At 41.8% G+C, this 18,367-nt stretch overlaps 1 protein-coding gene across 1 annotated transcript in view; it reads right to left on the reverse strand.

Moving 5' to 3' along the window:
• Positions 1–6,804: 6,804 nt before the first annotated feature.
• Positions 6,805–18,367, reverse strand: part of nudt14 (nudix (nucleoside diphosphate linked moiety X)-type motif 14) — a 74,802-nt gene continuing 63,239 nt past the window's right edge. The window contains exons 4-5 of the mRNA XM_038968798.1: positions 17,834–18,089; positions 6,805–9,682 (exon numbers count right to left, since the gene is read on the reverse strand). Of these exons, the coding sequence (XP_038824726.1) occupies positions 9,433–9,682; positions 17,834–18,089 (506 nt within the window). The 3' untranslated portion in view covers positions 6,805–9,432. The remainder of the gene's footprint in view (positions 9,683–17,833; positions 18,090–18,367) is intronic.

An 18,367-nucleotide genomic window follows, 5' to 3' on the forward strand; every position in this document is an offset into this window, starting at 1 on the left:
ATCAGAAGCCAGGTAATCCTTGTCACCAAACATGATGTCAGCGTTAAAGAGGGATATAGGTTGGTAGCTTGCAGCTGGTTCTGGTCCGACACCATATCAGCATTTGTAATAAAAGTGGGTATCCATCTGGTATATTGTGTTCGGTATTTGACAGACAGTAGTGAAATAGTATTTTTTTTCTTTCAAATAGGTTAGCTGAGCTTGATTGAACTTGGCTGGAGTGATTGAACCATTGAAATAGTGCCAAGAGTGCAACCCTGCTCATCTGGCACTCCAGGCAGGCTGAATCAAAGCTCAAAGCATTCGAAAGTAAACAAACACTTTTTGAACCCTGGGCAGCGGAGAAGATAATATCTGTGCTCTGGAATATAGGTAGTCATGGTAGTCTCTAATTTTAGTGCCTGATACAACTATTGCTCAAATCTTTTTGTGGCACACCAAAATTAAGAGGCAAGAATTTGTTGGATTTGGGCCTCCCGAGCGGGGCAGTGGTCTAAGGCACTGCATCGCAGTGCTAGCTGTGCCACTAGAGATTCTGGGTTCGAGCCCAGGCTCTGTCGCAGCCGGCTGCGACTGGGAGGCCCATGGTGCGGCGCACCATTGGCCCAGCGTCGTCCGGGTTAGGGAGGGTTTGGCCGGCAGGGATATCCTTGTCTCATCACGCATTAGCGACTCCTGTGGCGGGCCGGGCGCAGTGCACGCTGACACGGTAGCCAGGTGTACGGTGTTTCCTCCGACACATTGGTGCAGCTGGCTTCCGGGTTGGATGGGCATTGTGTCAAGAAGCAGTGCGGCTTGGTTGGGTTGTGTTTCGGAGGACGCATGGCTCTCGACCTTCGCCTCTCCCGAGTCCGTACGGGAGTTGCAGCGATGAGACAAGACTGTAACTACTACCAATTGGATACCACGAAATTGGGGAGAAAAAAAGGGTTGAAAAATACAACAAAAAAATACAAAATTGTTGGATTTTCTAGATAGTAAAAGCATGGAGCAGGTGTTTTTGATCCAATGTGAAGAATTGTGTCAATCCAACAAAATCTGGGGGTTATTGCATATCATTTTAAATCCACATGGAACATGAAAATATATCTGAATCAGGATTTAAAGAATAAAAATGATAACATTTTAACTTCCTGCAATGTATTCAGAAATATAACTGAATCCTAAACTGCCTCACCTCACTCCAATGAGTGGTTGATGTAGGGCAGGTACCCCAACTGGTGATTTTATTTTGTACTTTTGTCTTTTTTGGGACATACAAAAATGCTTATTCACGTCTGTAAGTCACCTTGGATAAATAGGTCTGTCTAAACGACATGTTATGGTCCACACAGATAGGGGCATTTTGAGATGCTATAAGACATGCATTCAGCCCTTCTCTATGATGAACACTTGGTTGCGTCACAATAATATATTGTCTCCCTGCACTTATTCACTTGCCCTTATGGATGTCAAAGGAAATATGGAAACTGCCTGGTGTATGTGATCATATACAAATGTAAGCAAGGTTTGAAATTATGTTTTCGTCAAATATGATATATGTTTTGGCTTCTTGCGGTCAATTTACTGTCTACAAATTATTTGTAATTATGTTCCAGCCCCCTGACCATCCGCTCACGAAAAACATTGTCCCCCTGAATCTAGTTGATGATCCCCGGTTTAGGGTGAACTCTCCCCCAGACACTGATCTGGGATCGGTTTTGCATTTCCCACACTAATGGTTAAGGTTAGGATTTGGGGAGGGGCGGGGAAGCTGATCCTAGAGGAAACTTCACCCCTGAGCCAACTGGTTCCTCTTGGGGTTGGCCCCAACATACTAAGTTTACAAGGCTTCTCCAGTTGCTTCTCCCCTCACTGGCCGGGCCAAGTATCTCATTTGCATACAGGTGGACAGTGTAGTGCGCTGGAATCATATTGGTTGTCGCCCATGCCATGCCTTTTGTCCTCCCAGCCTCATAATTCCAGAGGTGGACACAAAGCAGCGCTTCGCTTCAAAGAGGCTGGCTTGGTTGCACCTGGAAGTTCACCCAGAATGAGGAGGGAACCTGCCTGCTATGGCCACCGCCAACACAGATGGCCTATCTGGGACAAACACAGTAAGGAGGCCTGTTACGGCCCGGTGTCCAATTTCAACATGAAAGTGTCGGGACCACAATGTAGTTATCTTTCCACACCGGCAACACAAAGTGCATGGTGGGAGAAAGAGGTTGGGGGAGGGTCATTATTAATTCATTAGCAGGGGCTAAAAAGTGGGACTTGCATTTCAACTTTCCCCCCTCTGGTACGTGCTCGGATGGTGGCCAGCGTGCGACCAGGGTTTGGCGTTCTTTGTGTGACTGTCTGACATTTCTCCATTGATTCGACAGAGCCTTCGACTTTGTTTGTGGAGTAGGGGAGAGTGGGGTAAGTTGAGCCGCCTCTTGTTTCTAGGAAACCATACACAAAATTAATCATGTGACCAAATATTTAGGAAGAGGGCTTCATATCAGCATGAAAGTGCATCCGTGTAGCTGTGTGGGCTAATATAGTCAAAATGTTTGTCACTGTACCACTGAGAAGAGGTCATTACAGGGAGCTGCAGCAGAGTTCTCTCTGTATTGCATACAGCAACATCAAAATCACTAGTTTCCCCAATATAGAACTGGAATAAAGTTCAATGTAATTGTCGAACCAGAGAGGACTGCCCAACATTTACTACACCATAACTAATCTCTACCTCTCACCCCAGACCCAACTGTTGTTGTTAGACTTGTGATGTGCAGTTGCCGTGAGGGCAGAGAGGTTGCACTTGGTTAGCTGATGCGTTCACTTGAACTACCCCCCCACCCTAATCGAGTCCACTCTCCTCAAAAGGGTATGCATGACTTTGTCTAATGATTACAATTCCACCTTCAAAAGAAAATACCAACACAAATATTGCCATGACAATTACACTTCACTCCACTGGTGTCAAATATTTAGCATTGGACATGTGAGCGACCAAGAGCACTTTACTACACCTCCCCCTCCCCTCCCCCCACACAAGACACAGCGTGCAATTCAGTATTGTATGAATCTATGTGAGTGTTCAAGAGCCAAGGAGTGAGAGAAAGAAAATTCACCTGATCAGAGCACTTGTCTCCTACTGGACCTTCTATCATTTCTCTCTCCTTGGGTGTGGAAATGGGGCAAAAAACTCAAACACCTTTTTGTGTTTATCAAAAAGAAGGCTGTGAAGTGCTACAGGGTACAATAGTAAATTGGCAAAATGTAGATTTAAGGTGCTTTGGTTATTGATCATTAAATTAAAAAAAACAAGGACAACCAACGCACCCTTAAGTTTAGAATATTCCGTTCCATTGAACATTCCACCACGATTAATATAACAGTGCCTTGGTCCTCGTGGTTGAATTTTTTAAAATATATCAGAGATACTTCTACCATACTCATGTTATAACCATACTCTAGCATACTCATGTCATCCTCTACCATACTCTAGTTACAACATACACTCGTCATACTGATGTTATACCATAGTCATTCACTTTTGCTGGCTTCTCTGTTCAGCAATACGCGGTGGAAGGATAGGTGCGGGTGGAAGGATGTTGTGTGGGATTTTTTACAGTTTGCTTCTAGTGCATGTTACTGTTGTAAAGAGTTGTGGAAAGAGTTCTCTTGAAGGTCTCATACAGTTAGCCAGAGAAATTAAAGGACAATTGAAAAAAAATACATGATTTAGGCATCAACCCTCTTTTATTTACACTTAATGCAGTTCAATGAAACAGTTAGTGCACATGCAAAATATAATATTTAAATATATATATTTGCACCAAGTGCCATAAGTAGGTTTTTTGAAATTGTGAAATATTTTAAAAAGAACAATTACGAAATCAAGTTAAACATATAAAACATGAAATATTACTCAAACAACACGGACCACAATGAATTCACTCCAAATAAAGCAGAAAAACTCTGATAAGAAACATTGACTTAACTTTGTCGATATAATTTCTCAGAGAATAAATTCAAAGAAAACACTAATTCCGTGTAAGACACACAAAAAAATTCACAATTGAACAAATTGCTTTGCAGTATAACCGACAATAAATGCATAAACTAAAATAAATCAGGGCCGTTAAATAGAAATTACAATTTAAACCCCTCTTGAGAACTTAAGCAACAACTGATATTGTCACAACCTCGTTGCTTGTAATGGATACTGAAAATACTCGTCAAGCATTTGAATTGTCAAATAAAATGAAAAATATATGTATTTTTTGTCTTGCTCTCATCTATCACAAAACAATATTCCATGCTCTCAGAAAGGTACCGTTGGGAAAAAAAAAGGTTGCAGTTGCAATTTCAAGACAGAGTACCCAAAAAGTGGTATCAAACAAGTATGTATTGAAAGGGAGATATAAGATGCATTCTATCCCAAAGAGAACTCCACCGAAATTGACACTTCCGATATTCATGGAACGTTTGATATGTTAGTGCCTTACGGGCATGCCAGCACGCGCGAAATGCAGATTTTTGTTGTTGTTTTTTCTTCTTCACATAGGCCATCGATGCTGTATGCGCTACAATGATGCAGCGTGACATGCCTACTTGCCACACGGTGATGGAGGTATAATCGTCGCATGGTGTTATTATGGTAGTATCCAGCATTGACATGATTGAGAGACCATCAGTGCTGGCAATGTTTTTAAGAAATTTGGACTCTTCACCAAAAAACTGTTGATGGCTTATAGGTTTCAGTTAAAGGCGCAATCTGTATGTTCTGTCTTTCAATGGTCACTTCGATTAATGATATGTACCCAACTTGGTACAACTGTCTTACTCCATCATAACCCCAAATCTACAATTTATTAATCCATGATGTATCATCTTTGTCGTAAACAATGCATAGCTACAAAATATTTCCTATAATGATCATGTTCCTCTCACTGACTGTCGCTCCATGCATCTGTAGGTCAGTCTATGAATTTCAGAGGGGTTACTTCGAAGCCCCATCCCTCACTTTTCCAAACAAAGTGACTAGGCTGTTAAAATTACAGATTGGGCCAGTGAAAGGGTTTGATACCTTATGACATAAGGCACCAATGTACTGCTATGTAAACTTATACAGAGTATCAGTCCTTAAACACATGAGTTACAGCTGTACAAATCAAGACCATCCAAAAGGTAGGAGGTAAGCGCCAACAACTTTTGGTGGAGTTCTCAGTTAAGATTTTGTCTTAGCAGGGACAATGCATGGTCAATGAATCTACCAAAATCTAACTCATCTGGATTTGAATGAAGGCAGACATCAAATAAAAGATTGTCTCATAGGAACAAAGGCAGAGGGGACAGTGTGTTCAAGTCTGGGGTTATAGATTTAAAGCTGGACTCCTTAATGGTTAAACAGTCACGTCCGTTTTTGATATTACAACAACAAGTCACTGCAAACAACGAACACTGTTTTTCCCCTCCGGACATCATTGCACGCACGATAGAACATCAGAATATGTACTGCATTTTTTTTAAACCACGTTGGGGCAACGCTCCTCACCTCCACTTAGGCAACAAAACAATAACAACGTCCATGGAGCGGACAGTGGCGGACATCGTTTCCCCTACAGTGGACTCCATCTTTACGGGAGAAACTGTAATGGTTAAGACAACTAAGTTACAATAGTTCCCTGATAACACTTTTAGCCTTCGAAGCCTAACCCAATTTCACTTTAGAAATACTTACCATGATTCAATCAGCGGCGCAAAGGAAGAACAAAACTCATACATGTTAAAGCCTTCAAGAGCGAAAGAAAAATGTGTCTGTTCTGCTATTTGTATAAACTGTAAAACTATCTAGCTAACTAGCATGAGTATAGGGTCATCTTTTTTTCCCTCTAAAATCAATTCTAGCCATTCCAGCAAAAACCATGCAATCCTGATACTTGATTGACGAATGATTCCAAATAGAGGAAGAATAATTTGGGAAAACTACATGCTCAGGGGAAAGGGCCCACCTTGGCTATGGAAGACCGCAGTCAAGTCCTTTTGAGGTCAATAGGACTTTGATCAAGTCCCCCCCCCCCCCTTTACAATGTTATGGTAAGGCAAACACGCCTGGTTAAAACTATTTAACAGTTTACCTTGCTATCTAACAGCATCATCATTACTGATATACTCCATCTATCCACACACCATTATTAGAGAGGTCACTCATTTCAACTTGATATACCTGGGCTTTACTCTGATTTCCCCACAACTTTTCCTACACCCGGAATGCTCTGACCGACATGGATCAAGGTTGAGTTACCGTGACTAAATATTGAGTTTGAACAACGGCTGTGCTACTCACACGGCGAACATAGCAGTGGACTAGAGTGTATTAGTTGCATCTCAAATCTGTCAGGAAATGTATGGTTGATGTAACAGTGCAGTAAGAGCCTTACAGATTAATTGTTCATTCGAAAGAAACTGTGGCTTGTAACAGTTGGACCATCAAACCAGCTGGCTGGGCAAAAAAATACATTATTTTCTGGTGGTAAACTGGTTCTCTGTCTGAGAAGACATCAGATAAAGGCAATTCCATGGTGACGGAATTACGCTGAGTCTCAGATTTTTCACTTTACAATGTATGCCAAACAAAAACTATTGATATCAAAGTTTAACAAACCATACAACTCTATGCACAATGACTGCTTTGATTAATTTACACAGTACATAAAAAAAGGAAAAACTGCAGATTAAAGTTTGGTAAAAGAATTACAGTAAAATCTCCCTCAGTTTTACTCGGTTACCAAAATTTGTATCTGCACAGTTCTTCCTGTAAATGTGTTTTTGTAAAATGTTCAGTGGAAATTGTTTAAAGTAGTTGTGTTAAACTTTGAAATCAATGGTTTTTGTTAAGTATACATTTGAAAGTGAAAAATCTGAGTTACCCGTCATCATGGAATTGCCACTAAACAAATATAACTGGCCTCTTTTACAACTCTGGGAAACCGAGCCAGTCTTCCACAAATGTAAACAAAGCTCATGTATAATATTTTGATGTTACATCAACTGCTACGTTAAGACTTACGTGGCTATGGAATGATGACACCCAGAATGCAATTACAGGCCAATTCAGATAAAGCTTAACCCAATGTGATCAAAGTTAAACTAGGTAGCTAGCTGTACAAGTCCAAAACAAGTGAACGACTATGTATTAAGAACTTGCTGTTTCCGTATTCTACTAACTACTAGACCTTGCTGTTAAGCCTTCGGTTAGGAAGCCAAGATAGTTATTTTCAAGCCAATAGTATATTTTCAAATCATTCTGAAATTGAATTATAATTGCTAACTATTTGGTTTTGATTCTTATATTGCCAACGCTTCAATGATTTTTAACAACTTATTGTGGAAGGAGCCATGAATCCACACACTAATATGTTGCCAAAAGAAAGGTTTTTCATGAGAAGATGTGTCAATTCACCATTTAGGACTTCAACAGGTCATAATATTTGAAAACTATATAGAAATGTTACTACATCACCACCATACACAATGGTTAAAAAGTCTATGGCTAAGATGGTGCAGAATGGTGATCCCTGAATGTTACCTCGTCAAGGGGGGAAACCGTTTGGACCTGAGATGTTAAGCAAGTGCTTTTGAGATTGATTGTTGTCTTAAGCTCCATCTGTCCGAAATAGGGTTGCAAATCCCAGAACCATTCCCAAAATTCTCAGGGTTTTCAGAAATCCCGGTTGGAGGATTTCCAGTAAAACTGAAGGGAATCATCAAGGAGGGAATCCTCCAACCGGGATATCTGAAAAACCTGTGAAAACCTGTTTTGCAACCCTAGTTTCAAACCACCATAAACTTGGATAGCTGCTGTTGTTGATTTCTGTGGAAATGGGGGTGTTTTGAAGAGGTCTGGCCAAAACAGGCATAGGGAAAAGAGGGGTCTGTCTAACTGTTGGGCCATGTCTCTCAGATTCACAGGTTAAAAAGCGCAACCATTTTACTTCAAGCCTCACAGACGGTGCTGGTATCAACAAAACTCTTCCGCCCCTGCCGTCAGGTTCAAAACAACAAGGGAGATCACAAAACACAGCGCTAAGGGCTCCGGGTGCTGTTCCAGGAAGTTGGGTCAAGTAGCATGCTAAACTTCCTCTTACATGTTACAAGCTAGGTTTTCAGTTTCCTAAAACAAAACTCCCATTGACCCTGCTCAAAAACAATGTCTGAGATATACATAACGCTCTTGATCTCGGGCAATATCGGTGAAGCCTTCCTGCTAACACGCACGTATAATTGTGAGAGCAATTGTCCACCAGAGGGTTCTCACAATTAATAATATAGTGGTTACTAGTGTTATCAAAATGCTCAGTATCATGATACTCAGAAGAATCATGATATTACAATACTTTCGAGTATTGTGATACTGAGTATTGTGGTGCTGGTATAGTGACAACATTAGTTGCTGTAATAAATCTCCCCAGTGTAGAGGTAGGTCATATTCCCGTGGTAGTTAAAAGAAGCCTCTATCGAACGTACAATTTAATGTGACCTCGTAGGAGCACACAGTAGTGACACCCCTGGATTCAATGCAATGCTTACAACTTATCTAATCGCCTCTGCTAACTGAAATGTTGATTTGTTTTAAAATCAGACCATGATCAAACTACCAGCTATCAAGTATTGCTTAGAGAAGTGTTTCCCAATCCCGGTCCTGGTGGATCCAAAAGGTGAGCAGATTTGTGTTTTAGCCCAGCAATAACCCAACTGACCATCAAGCCATAATAATTAGTGGAATCAGGTATGTTAGTGCTGGGCTGGGATAAAATCGGCACCGCTCCAAGACTGGGAAACACTGGCTTCGAGGCGGAGTAGATCGTGAAGAAAGTAAGCAAGGCGCGCCTGGACCAGCTGCAGTAATCAAACAGACTCAGCAACGGCCATCGTATGTAATAAGCCCTGGCGCTGACTAAGCAACAACATTTTTGCATTCCTGGAACATGATCCAATCAACGGTAGACGAGCAGCTCCGAACGAGAGCGCTACCATGTAGCCATCTTCGTGAGATTGCACCCTGGACCTCTCAGTGAGGAAAAGGTAATACATTTACAGTGAAAACTAACAACGAAAAGTGCTGCTGGTCATCAGCATATGGCAAGTTTTAGAGGAAAAGTAGTAAAGACCAAGTAAAAATAAAAAGAATGAGACAAACCTCTGAAAAATAACAGTTAGTAACAAGAAAAAACGGTCGCCCTGGGGCCAACTTATATGGATATGGGCAAAGGCGAAGGGATTGGGAGTAGATTGAAGTTGTCCCTAACCACTGACAAAGGGTCAGATTTTTCTCTCCATCCCCCTAATTGTATAGATTAGGCTTAGGGGTTAGGGTCATTGATCCCAGATCTGTGGTTAACTGCAACTTCCACCTCAGGCTGAAGGGGGCAGGGACGGGGACAGGTGTTGGGTGGGTTAAACGTTGGTGGAGATCTTGTACTTGGGCGACATGTTGTTGTGGAACCAGATGAAACTGAAGATGACGCCCATGGTCTTGGGGATGCTCTCATCATAGGCAAAGGTCATGGCCTCGTGGAGGGGCACTTTGACCACCTCGATCAGCTCGCCCTCCTGTGGCTCGCCGCCGCCCTCACCCACACAGTTCTCGTCCGACACCTCGGCGTAGAACATGGTCTGCTTGGCACCCGTCACGCCTACACCGGACCTGCAGAGAGAGGTTACACACACACACACACGGTCAAAGGACCGTAAGTCTATTTGCGCCAGGTTAGCATTTCACACAGCAATGCGAAACAGAGAAGCATGCACAGCTAGGTCACTAGCTCTTCCGACAGCAATAACCCTACAACTAATTGTTTCTTCTTACCACGGCTGTATAAAAATGACCCCTACTATGCTAGTTCCTACTTCGCATACTTTCCCCCCCAGTCTTAGTTTGATAACTGGTAGTTTGATCATGGTCTGATTTACAAACAAATCAACATTTCACTTAGCAGAGACGATTAGACAAGTTGTAAGCATTGCATTGAATCCAGGGGTGTTGTTGCAGAAATGCCATGTCCCTTAATTACAAACTTGTATGGGATCCGTAAATATGAACGTTAAATTATAATAGCCTAGTTTAACCAAGGAGAAAGCGCTGCGCTATATAGGGAGAAAGACAGGGTCCTTCCTGGCTAGCCATGATTGGTTGAGAATGGCGGGGATGGACATGATTTGTTGGTCATGTCTATAACTCCACATGTCACAGGCTTCTGTCGCTCTACTGGCATTGACACTTTCCCCCAATTTTTTTTTAATATTGACAGCATTTACATGTTTTATATTGATACTGCGCTGTTGAGGAAGTAAGCATTTCACTGTACCGTTTACACCTGCTGTATCCTGGTCATGCGAACAAATAAACATTTTCATTTCATATACAGAGTGTGTTTACCAGAGACAATAATGTGAAGAAAAACATGACCTGCACCAAAGTCAGGTTAAAGGCTAAGGACTATATAAAGTGTATTTTTTACATGTAGTTATTCCTTATTGTAGGCTACTACTTTAAATCTTATATTTTGGTTGTTTTCTACACTACCTCACTCTTCCTCTGTTTAGCATATAGTCATAGACAGTCACATGTTTTACATGTGCATTCTTAAAAAGATGGGTGGACTAAAGGCATCCATCCGTATGCTTACCATCCGAAACGGTTTGTGCATATATGACGACATCTTTGTTTGTTTTAGTCTATTTTCCCCCAGCTGTTCGCGCACACAACATTTCTCCTCTAGGCAACCCGAAGTTCGGAAGCAGAAGTCTACCCCCCTTCGTCAGTGGTTGGTCAACAGTAGGGATTCTTCAATGAAGTGTTTGTTGTCATTCTTGTTTTCATGCACATTTTCTCACTGGAGAAATAGTGCACCAAATATCTTAGTTAGATTTAAAATGTTGCAACCAAGACCACCTCGGCAAAAACGTAAAAAATAATGACAGATTTCTTGAGTTCCCTTATTAATTCTGACAATTTTGAGGAAGTGTATACTGGCTACGGCGTCAAGACGGGCAAACAGCACTATTAACGCCTTTTTCTTGTTTTTCAAGCGAGGGTCTTTATACTTGCCATTCTAAGAAGATAAAAATTCTGGTTGGTTTTTCTTTGGATTTTCTCCTACCATATCGTGTTATATTCTCCTACATTATTTTAACATTTCTACAAACTTCAAAGTGTTTTCTTAAAGGTGTGAACGATGCTAAATGGGTGTAAACAAAGAAGAGCTCTCTAGCAAGTGTGAAAACACCGCAAACATCTTCTAAGGGCTTTTCCTCAAAACTGGGTTTACAAGTGTATAAACTTTCAACGCAGCATAGCTTCCCAATGTTACATCAATTGTAATGTATTATATAGATATACCATTACAAAGCTCTGGAACTGAACTTTGTAAAATGTATTTTTTTATTTTATTACATAAGCTCACATATAGGTGTGCAGACCATTGAACCCTTTTAACCTTGACAAACATTCAACCTGAATGTGATCAGGATGGCACAGGAAACAATATTATACTGGTTTAGGGGTAATTCAATCTCCATAACGCCTAAACAGAGAATGGTGTCAGCATAACAAGAAAAATCACATCCTTGGAATAAAATAGGGTAAAATATTTATTAAAGCAGTGTTATAAAAAGAAGTGTTACAATGTTAATTTAAATTTTACTACTCTGGAATCAATTGTCCCAGCTTACGGCTGAGACCTCACACACAGACAACATTCGTTTGTCTGGCTCTTGTTTTGCCACTATGGAAGAATTCAAACATCCATTGTTAGCCAGTCGTGCACCCAAAGGGGCTGGGGCCTGTGGGCGCCTGTCACCACGGAAGCACCCAGAGCACAGTGTTTCAAGCTAAGTACTTTTGTCAGGCACTCCCTCATAGGGGGCCATGGGGTTAGCCATGGGGGTTAAGACGATACCCATCTAATAAGACGGGAAGAAACCTACACATAACAATGCCGATAAACACACCGCCACAAGTCGTGGAGCTGGTGGGGTCAAATCAAAGGCATGTTTGGAGAACGGAAGTCTTCACTCTCCAGGTGGGGGAACATAGGTAGGGGGGGAGGAGCGGCTACGTATCTCAGCTGTTTTCCGTTGCAGTGTTCTACAGTGTCAGAGTACAGACCGTCGTTTGTAATTGTTTGAAACCGTCTTTGGAAATCATGATGGATGGATAGTTGGTACTCCAAAGGCCCTGGTTACCATCTCCTTTTCCTGTTAGTCTTACCTACATGAATAAATGAAACTACAACACTACCATACAAACAATACAACTGAGTGGATTTTTAAAAATAAACTAAGCTTTATATCACTTTATGAACAAGCTGGTGATGGCTCAAACATGCAGTTAAGGTCAAATAGCTGGTTAAGGTTGGTGCTAATGTACAGTGTGTTGTAAATGTCTGTGTTAATGAAAAGTGCGCTACAAAAAACAATTTTATTAAGGCCCAATGCAGTCTTTTTAATTGTATTTTTAAAATCATCACTGTATGTCTAATAGAGCACTGTGTGTATTTAATGAAAATAACTCCAAATATAGTTATCATTTTTCCATGAGCCTCCTTTTGCCATTTACTTGTTTGTTTTTTTGTTGATATTTTTCTTAACTGCATTGTTGGTTAGGGGCTTGTAAGTCAGTGTTTCACTGTACACTACTGTAAGGTCTACTACACCCGTTGTATTCGGCGCATGTGACAAATAGAATTTGATTTGGGCATGTTGATACAAATTTTTATACACTTACATACCCAGCCCTGATTGGCAGACAGGATCATCTAGACCCCTCAAACTCAACTCTGGACCATGAAGCCAGTTCCACAGGGTACACTAGGTGGGTGCAATTAATTATCAGGTAGAATTTTTAAAAAAACAGCAGGCTCCGGACCTCGTAGGGTAAGAGTTGAATACCCCTGGTCTAGACTCGAGAGCAGGACTGGGCAACCCCAAGGGCCTGATTGGTGTCACACTTTCTCCACCCCAGCAAACACAGCTGATTAATCAAATTGCATTGAAGATCATGATTAGGTGATTATTGGAGTCAGCTGTGCTAGCTGGGGCAAAACTGACACCAATCAGGCCCTCGAGGACTGGAATTGAACACCCCTGCTCTAGAGAGTACCATGTGTACCCTTTCAAAGTAGGAGGATACATATGCAAATAAAAGATGACTGGTCATTGTTCAGAATAATCAGATCAGATTGTGTTGTCATGCTGTGGGCCAAAAAAAAGTATGATTAAAGCTTACACTAAAAGGGCATTCTCATAATTTTCACAATTTCATTGTTAATTTCGACCTCATACAAAAACAGGAAAATCACATTTCACTGGACTGCTCCTTTAAATGAGTCAACATGGAGTCACCACTTGTACCGCGATAGACAACAGCGAAGTGGAAGGAGATAAGTGTAAACGAACACCATTGTTATTGACGCAGAAAAGCTATGTTACAGATGCAGATACGACTTCAGCAAGTTATTTTGCCGTAGGTTCGTGGGTAGACAGGGAAATGCAAGCAAATGCTCATGCAAATATCAAGGAGAAAGCTTGTCTGTCCTTTAAACTTGATGTGAACACCAAGGTTCCCGTCGTTCCGCTTTGTTTGGGGGGGGGGGTGGTGAAGAGTCACTCTTAACGTATTTTAAGTGCTTTATTGACAGATAAATGTGAAACTAAGTGGGAGATGGGAGAGGAGAGACAGTCCGAAGGGAGCACACAGGGATTGAACATTGTCTCCAGCGGGGAGCCACACGTGCATGGAGCCAAGAGTGTTACCAACTGACCAAGGTTCCTCACCCCATGGCTCAGTTGATTGGATCGAGGTGCTTAAGCCGGGGTGGCGCCAGTGAATTGTTAGGGTGCGTTCACAACGAGCAACGCAGGGTAAAATGACAGCGCCAACTCAATGTACTTAAATGGGAAGGTGCGTTGGAGTGGTGAAGGGGTAGGGTCTTGCTTGCATGAGATTGCGCTAAACGCACATCAAACTACACATAGCACATACTCCTCCGTCAGCTCTGCATGCGACTGCGTCGCCAGTGTGAATGCGCCCTTACCCAAGATTGAGCTTCTCAGTTAGTCACATATTTGTCGATTGTGAAGAAAATTTGCCACGGAACATCTGGATGCATGCATGACTCCTTTCTACGCACACCAAAATTACAATCTGTTTCTCTGAATTGCCCTGTGAAAGCCTAACACTACGATGGTATTTTATAACTGAGCTAGTCATGTTGGCAAAAGAACAAGCTTTTTAATTATGCCCACCTGACAATAATGGTGTGATGACGGGGATGGAGGGCTGTGTTTCAAACAAAACAACTACAAGTCCCTCAACAGCACAGCTAGGAATGCTCAAAAAAGCATCTTATAGTTGAAATCATAAAAGGAACTGTGCACACTTTGGAGAGGTGTGTGCCCACAGTTAGTCCTTGGTCTTATGTTGCATCTACTCCACATTCTTCAGGAATATTCTTATCATGTTACTGAATGTATCAAGAGTATTTTCAGATTTCGTTATCAACAAATACAGTGAAAAGTACAGAATATAAAATGCACAAAAAATCTAAATGATTCAGTCTTATATCAGGTGAACAGCAGTGTCCTCAACCTTGGTCTAATAACTTCTCCACCTCCAAACTGTTCCTTTTCAATTGCTACCATGCGTATGCATTTTTCATAGGCCAATTCCCACGAGTTTAAAGGGTTACTGAGGGTCGTTTGGTCATATCAGAAGGGGTGCCTTCGCTCAAGTAAAAGAAAGATTTTGAATGTTATATAATTTGTGGGCATCTCTGAGAGATGTTCAATAGATTCCCGGGGTCATTTCATGTTTCATGTGTATCTGAGCTCTTGCCGTTCACGCAGGAAGAAATACAACCGGTCTGACATAGCATTGTGATGAAGCCACTCTCACTATACTGGAAGTTAATAGGAAGATTACTCTTAGATTGTGAAAACTACTATCATACTGTACATGTCAGATTTCTGGCCAATGTCATAACGCAGGAGGTTGTCGGCTCTTGAATGAGCCATTGATCATATTTTTGCAATATTTCTACCTCGAGAAATTTGTAATTTAACAGAAGGTCTACCACATTTCTCCTATTTGTCTGCCTCTTCAGTCCAGGGTGCAAAATGCATGGTGCCGTTGCAAATGTCAGACTCAACTTTGAGAAGCACACAATCTGCAGGTTGAACATGGCGAGATTGTAGACTCCTAAATTGATAGTGCAGTTTGTTAGGTGGTTGTACAGCTAACTAGCTACTTCACATGATGATATTGACTTTAGCATTATTGTGTGTAGCTACGTTTGCTAGCTACTTATCTAGCCAGCCAGCCCATAGAGAGCATTGTGGGTTTTGTAGTCGACTTGAGTGAGCTGCAACAGATTTCCACAACGATTTTCCAGTTGCAACCAACCTTATAATAACAACAAAATTAAACATTTGTAGCTTCCCACAATAAGTTGGGTGAATTTTGGCCTTACTTATGATGCCATCTATTTTGTGAAGTGCACCAGTCCCTCCTGCAGCAAAGCACCCCCACAAGATGATGCTGCCACCCCCATGCTTCACGGTTGGGATGGTGTTCTTTGGCTTGCAAGCCTCCCCCTTTTTACTCCAAACATAACGATGGTCATTATGGCCAAACAGTTCAATTTTTGTTTCATCAGACCAGAGGACATTTCTCCAAAATGTACAATCTTTGTTCCCATGTGCAGTTGTAAACCGGAGTCTGGCTTTATGGCGGTTTTGGAGCAGTGGTTTCTTCCTTGCTGAGCAGCCTTTCAGGATATGTCGATATAGGACTTGTTTTACTGTGGATATAGATACTTTTGTACCCGTTTCCTCCAGCATCTTCACAAGGTCCTTTGTTGTTGTTCTGGGATTGATTTGCACTTTTTCGTACCATGGTACATTCATCTCTAGGAGACAGAACGCATCTCCTTCCTGAGCAGTATGACGGCTGCCTGGTCCCATGGTGTTTATACTCGCGTACTATTGTTTGTACAGATGAACGTGGTACCTTCAGGCATTTAGAAATTGCTCCCAAGGATGAACCAGACTTGTGGAGGTCTACAATTATTTTTCTGAGGTCTTGCCTGATTTCTTTTGATTTTCCCATGATGTCAAGCAGAGAGGCACTGAGTTTGAAGGTAGGCCTTGAAATACATCCACAGGTACACCTCCAATTGACTCAAATTATGTCAATTAGCCTATCAAATTTCTAAAGCCATTACATAATTTTCTGGAATTTTCCAAGCTGTTTAAAGGCACAGTCAACTTAGTGTATGTAAACTTCTGATCAACTGGAATTGTGATAGTGAATTTTAAGTGAAATAATCTGTAAACAATTGTTGGAAAAATTACTTGTGTCATGCACAAAGTAGATGTCCTAACCGACTTGCCAAAACTATAGTTTGTTAACAAGAAATTTGTGAAGTGGTTGAAAAACGAGTTTTAAATGACTCCAACCTAAGTGTATGTAAACTTCCGACTTCAACTGTATGTTGCATAGCCGCACAATGTCTATAGGTATGCGCATGCTCGTATGCATATGTGTGTCTGCTTGTATGCGCCTGTATGAAGTAATGGGTGTGTTGAGCCACACTGTGTAGGATGAACACGGCCCTAGACGCTGATCTTGGCTCAGTTTTGCATTTTCCTCACTAACGGTTAACCTCTCTAGGCTAGGGGGCGGTATTTTCACGTCTGGATGAAAAGCGTGCCCCAAGTAAACTGCCTGCTACTCAGGCCCAGAAGCTAGGATATGCATATTATTAGTAGATTTGGATAGAAAACACACTGAAGTTTGTAAAACGGTTTGAATGATGTCTGTGAGTATAACAGAACATATTTGGCAGGCGAAACCCCGAGGACAAACCATCAAGGATTTTGTTGTTGTTGAGGTGACAGTGTTTTCAATGGGTTTTCTATGTGGATCTAGATTTCTAAGGCACTTGCTTGCAGTTCCTATCGCTTCAACGATGTCAACAGTCTTTAGAAATTGGTTGATGTTTGTCCTTTGTGTAATGAAGAAGTAGGACTGTTCAGACTGAGGGTCGAGTCTAGTGTACTGTTGTGGTTGGGGCGCGCGACCTGAAAGCTCGCTCCACTTTGTTTTTATCCGCTATTAAACGCAGTTTATCCCGTCTTAAATTTTATCGATTATTTTACGTAAAAAAATACCTAAAGTTGTATTAGGAAAGTTGTTTGAAATGTTTGGACAAAGATTACAGGTAACTTATTAGATATTTTGTAGTCATGTTGCGCGAGTTGGAACCGGTGTTTTTCTGGATCAAACGCGCCAAATAAATTGACATTTTGGAGATATAACGATGGAATTAATCGAACAAAAGGACCATTTGTGATGTTTATGGGACATATTGGAGTGTCAACAGAGGAAGCTCTTCAAAGGTAAGGCATGAATTATATCTTTATTTCTGAGTTTTGTGTCACGCCTGGCGGGATGAAATATGATTGTCTGTGTTTGTTTGATGGGGTGCTGTCCTCAGATAATAGCATGGTTTGCTTTCGCCGTAAAGCCTTTTTGAAATCTGACACGGTGGCTGGATTAACAAGAAGTAAAGCTTTAATTTGGTGTATTGCACTTGTGATTGTATGAAAGTGAAATATTTCGAATAATTTAATTTGAATTTGGCGCTCTGCCATTTCACCGGATGTTGTCAAATCGATCCCGTTAACGGGATTTGATCCCTAAGAAGTTTTTAAGGTTAAGATTAGGGGAGTGGAAGCTGATCCTAGATCTGTACCTAGGGGAAACTTCACCTCGAAGCCATAGGTACACACACACCTGTACGAGGTGATCCTCCGCAGCTTGGCGACTGGCACGTCGTATCCGCACTCCTCCAGCACCTCCTGCCTGGCGATCTCTTCCAGCGACAGGTCAGCCTTGTCCACCAGGCCCGCGCATAGCTCGTAGGTCATCCCCACTGAGCCTGGGGGCGTCTCCCCGCCCCCGACCGCAGCCCCCTCTTTCTCCTCCGTCGCCTGCTCGCCCGAGTCAGGTGCCTTGGGCTTGGTCCTCTCCCACTCGCACATGTACACAGCTGCAGGAGGAGAGAGGGAGAGTGGGTGGAGAGAGTGAGAGGGTAGAGCTAGACAGCAACAGATGTTACAGTATAGTGACAGCAACTTGGGAGGCCTATATACCTTTTTCTCAGTGATGTATCGTTCCTTTCACTTCTCGACAATTGAGACTGTGATAGTACGCAGTTCATATCAAAGTCTACGTTTTAATCCTTCAAATAGGCTACAATTGAGATATAATAATTGTCTGAAACTTTGTTTCTGTGAACTGCATGTCTAGTAAAATCCTACCCCTATA

Source organism: Salvelinus namaycush, chromosome 29 (assembly GCF_016432855.1).
Source record: "Salvelinus namaycush isolate Seneca chromosome 29, SaNama_1.0, whole genome shotgun sequence".
NCBI classification, from domain to species: Eukaryota; Metazoa; Chordata; class Actinopteri; order Salmoniformes; family Salmonidae; genus Salvelinus; species Salvelinus namaycush.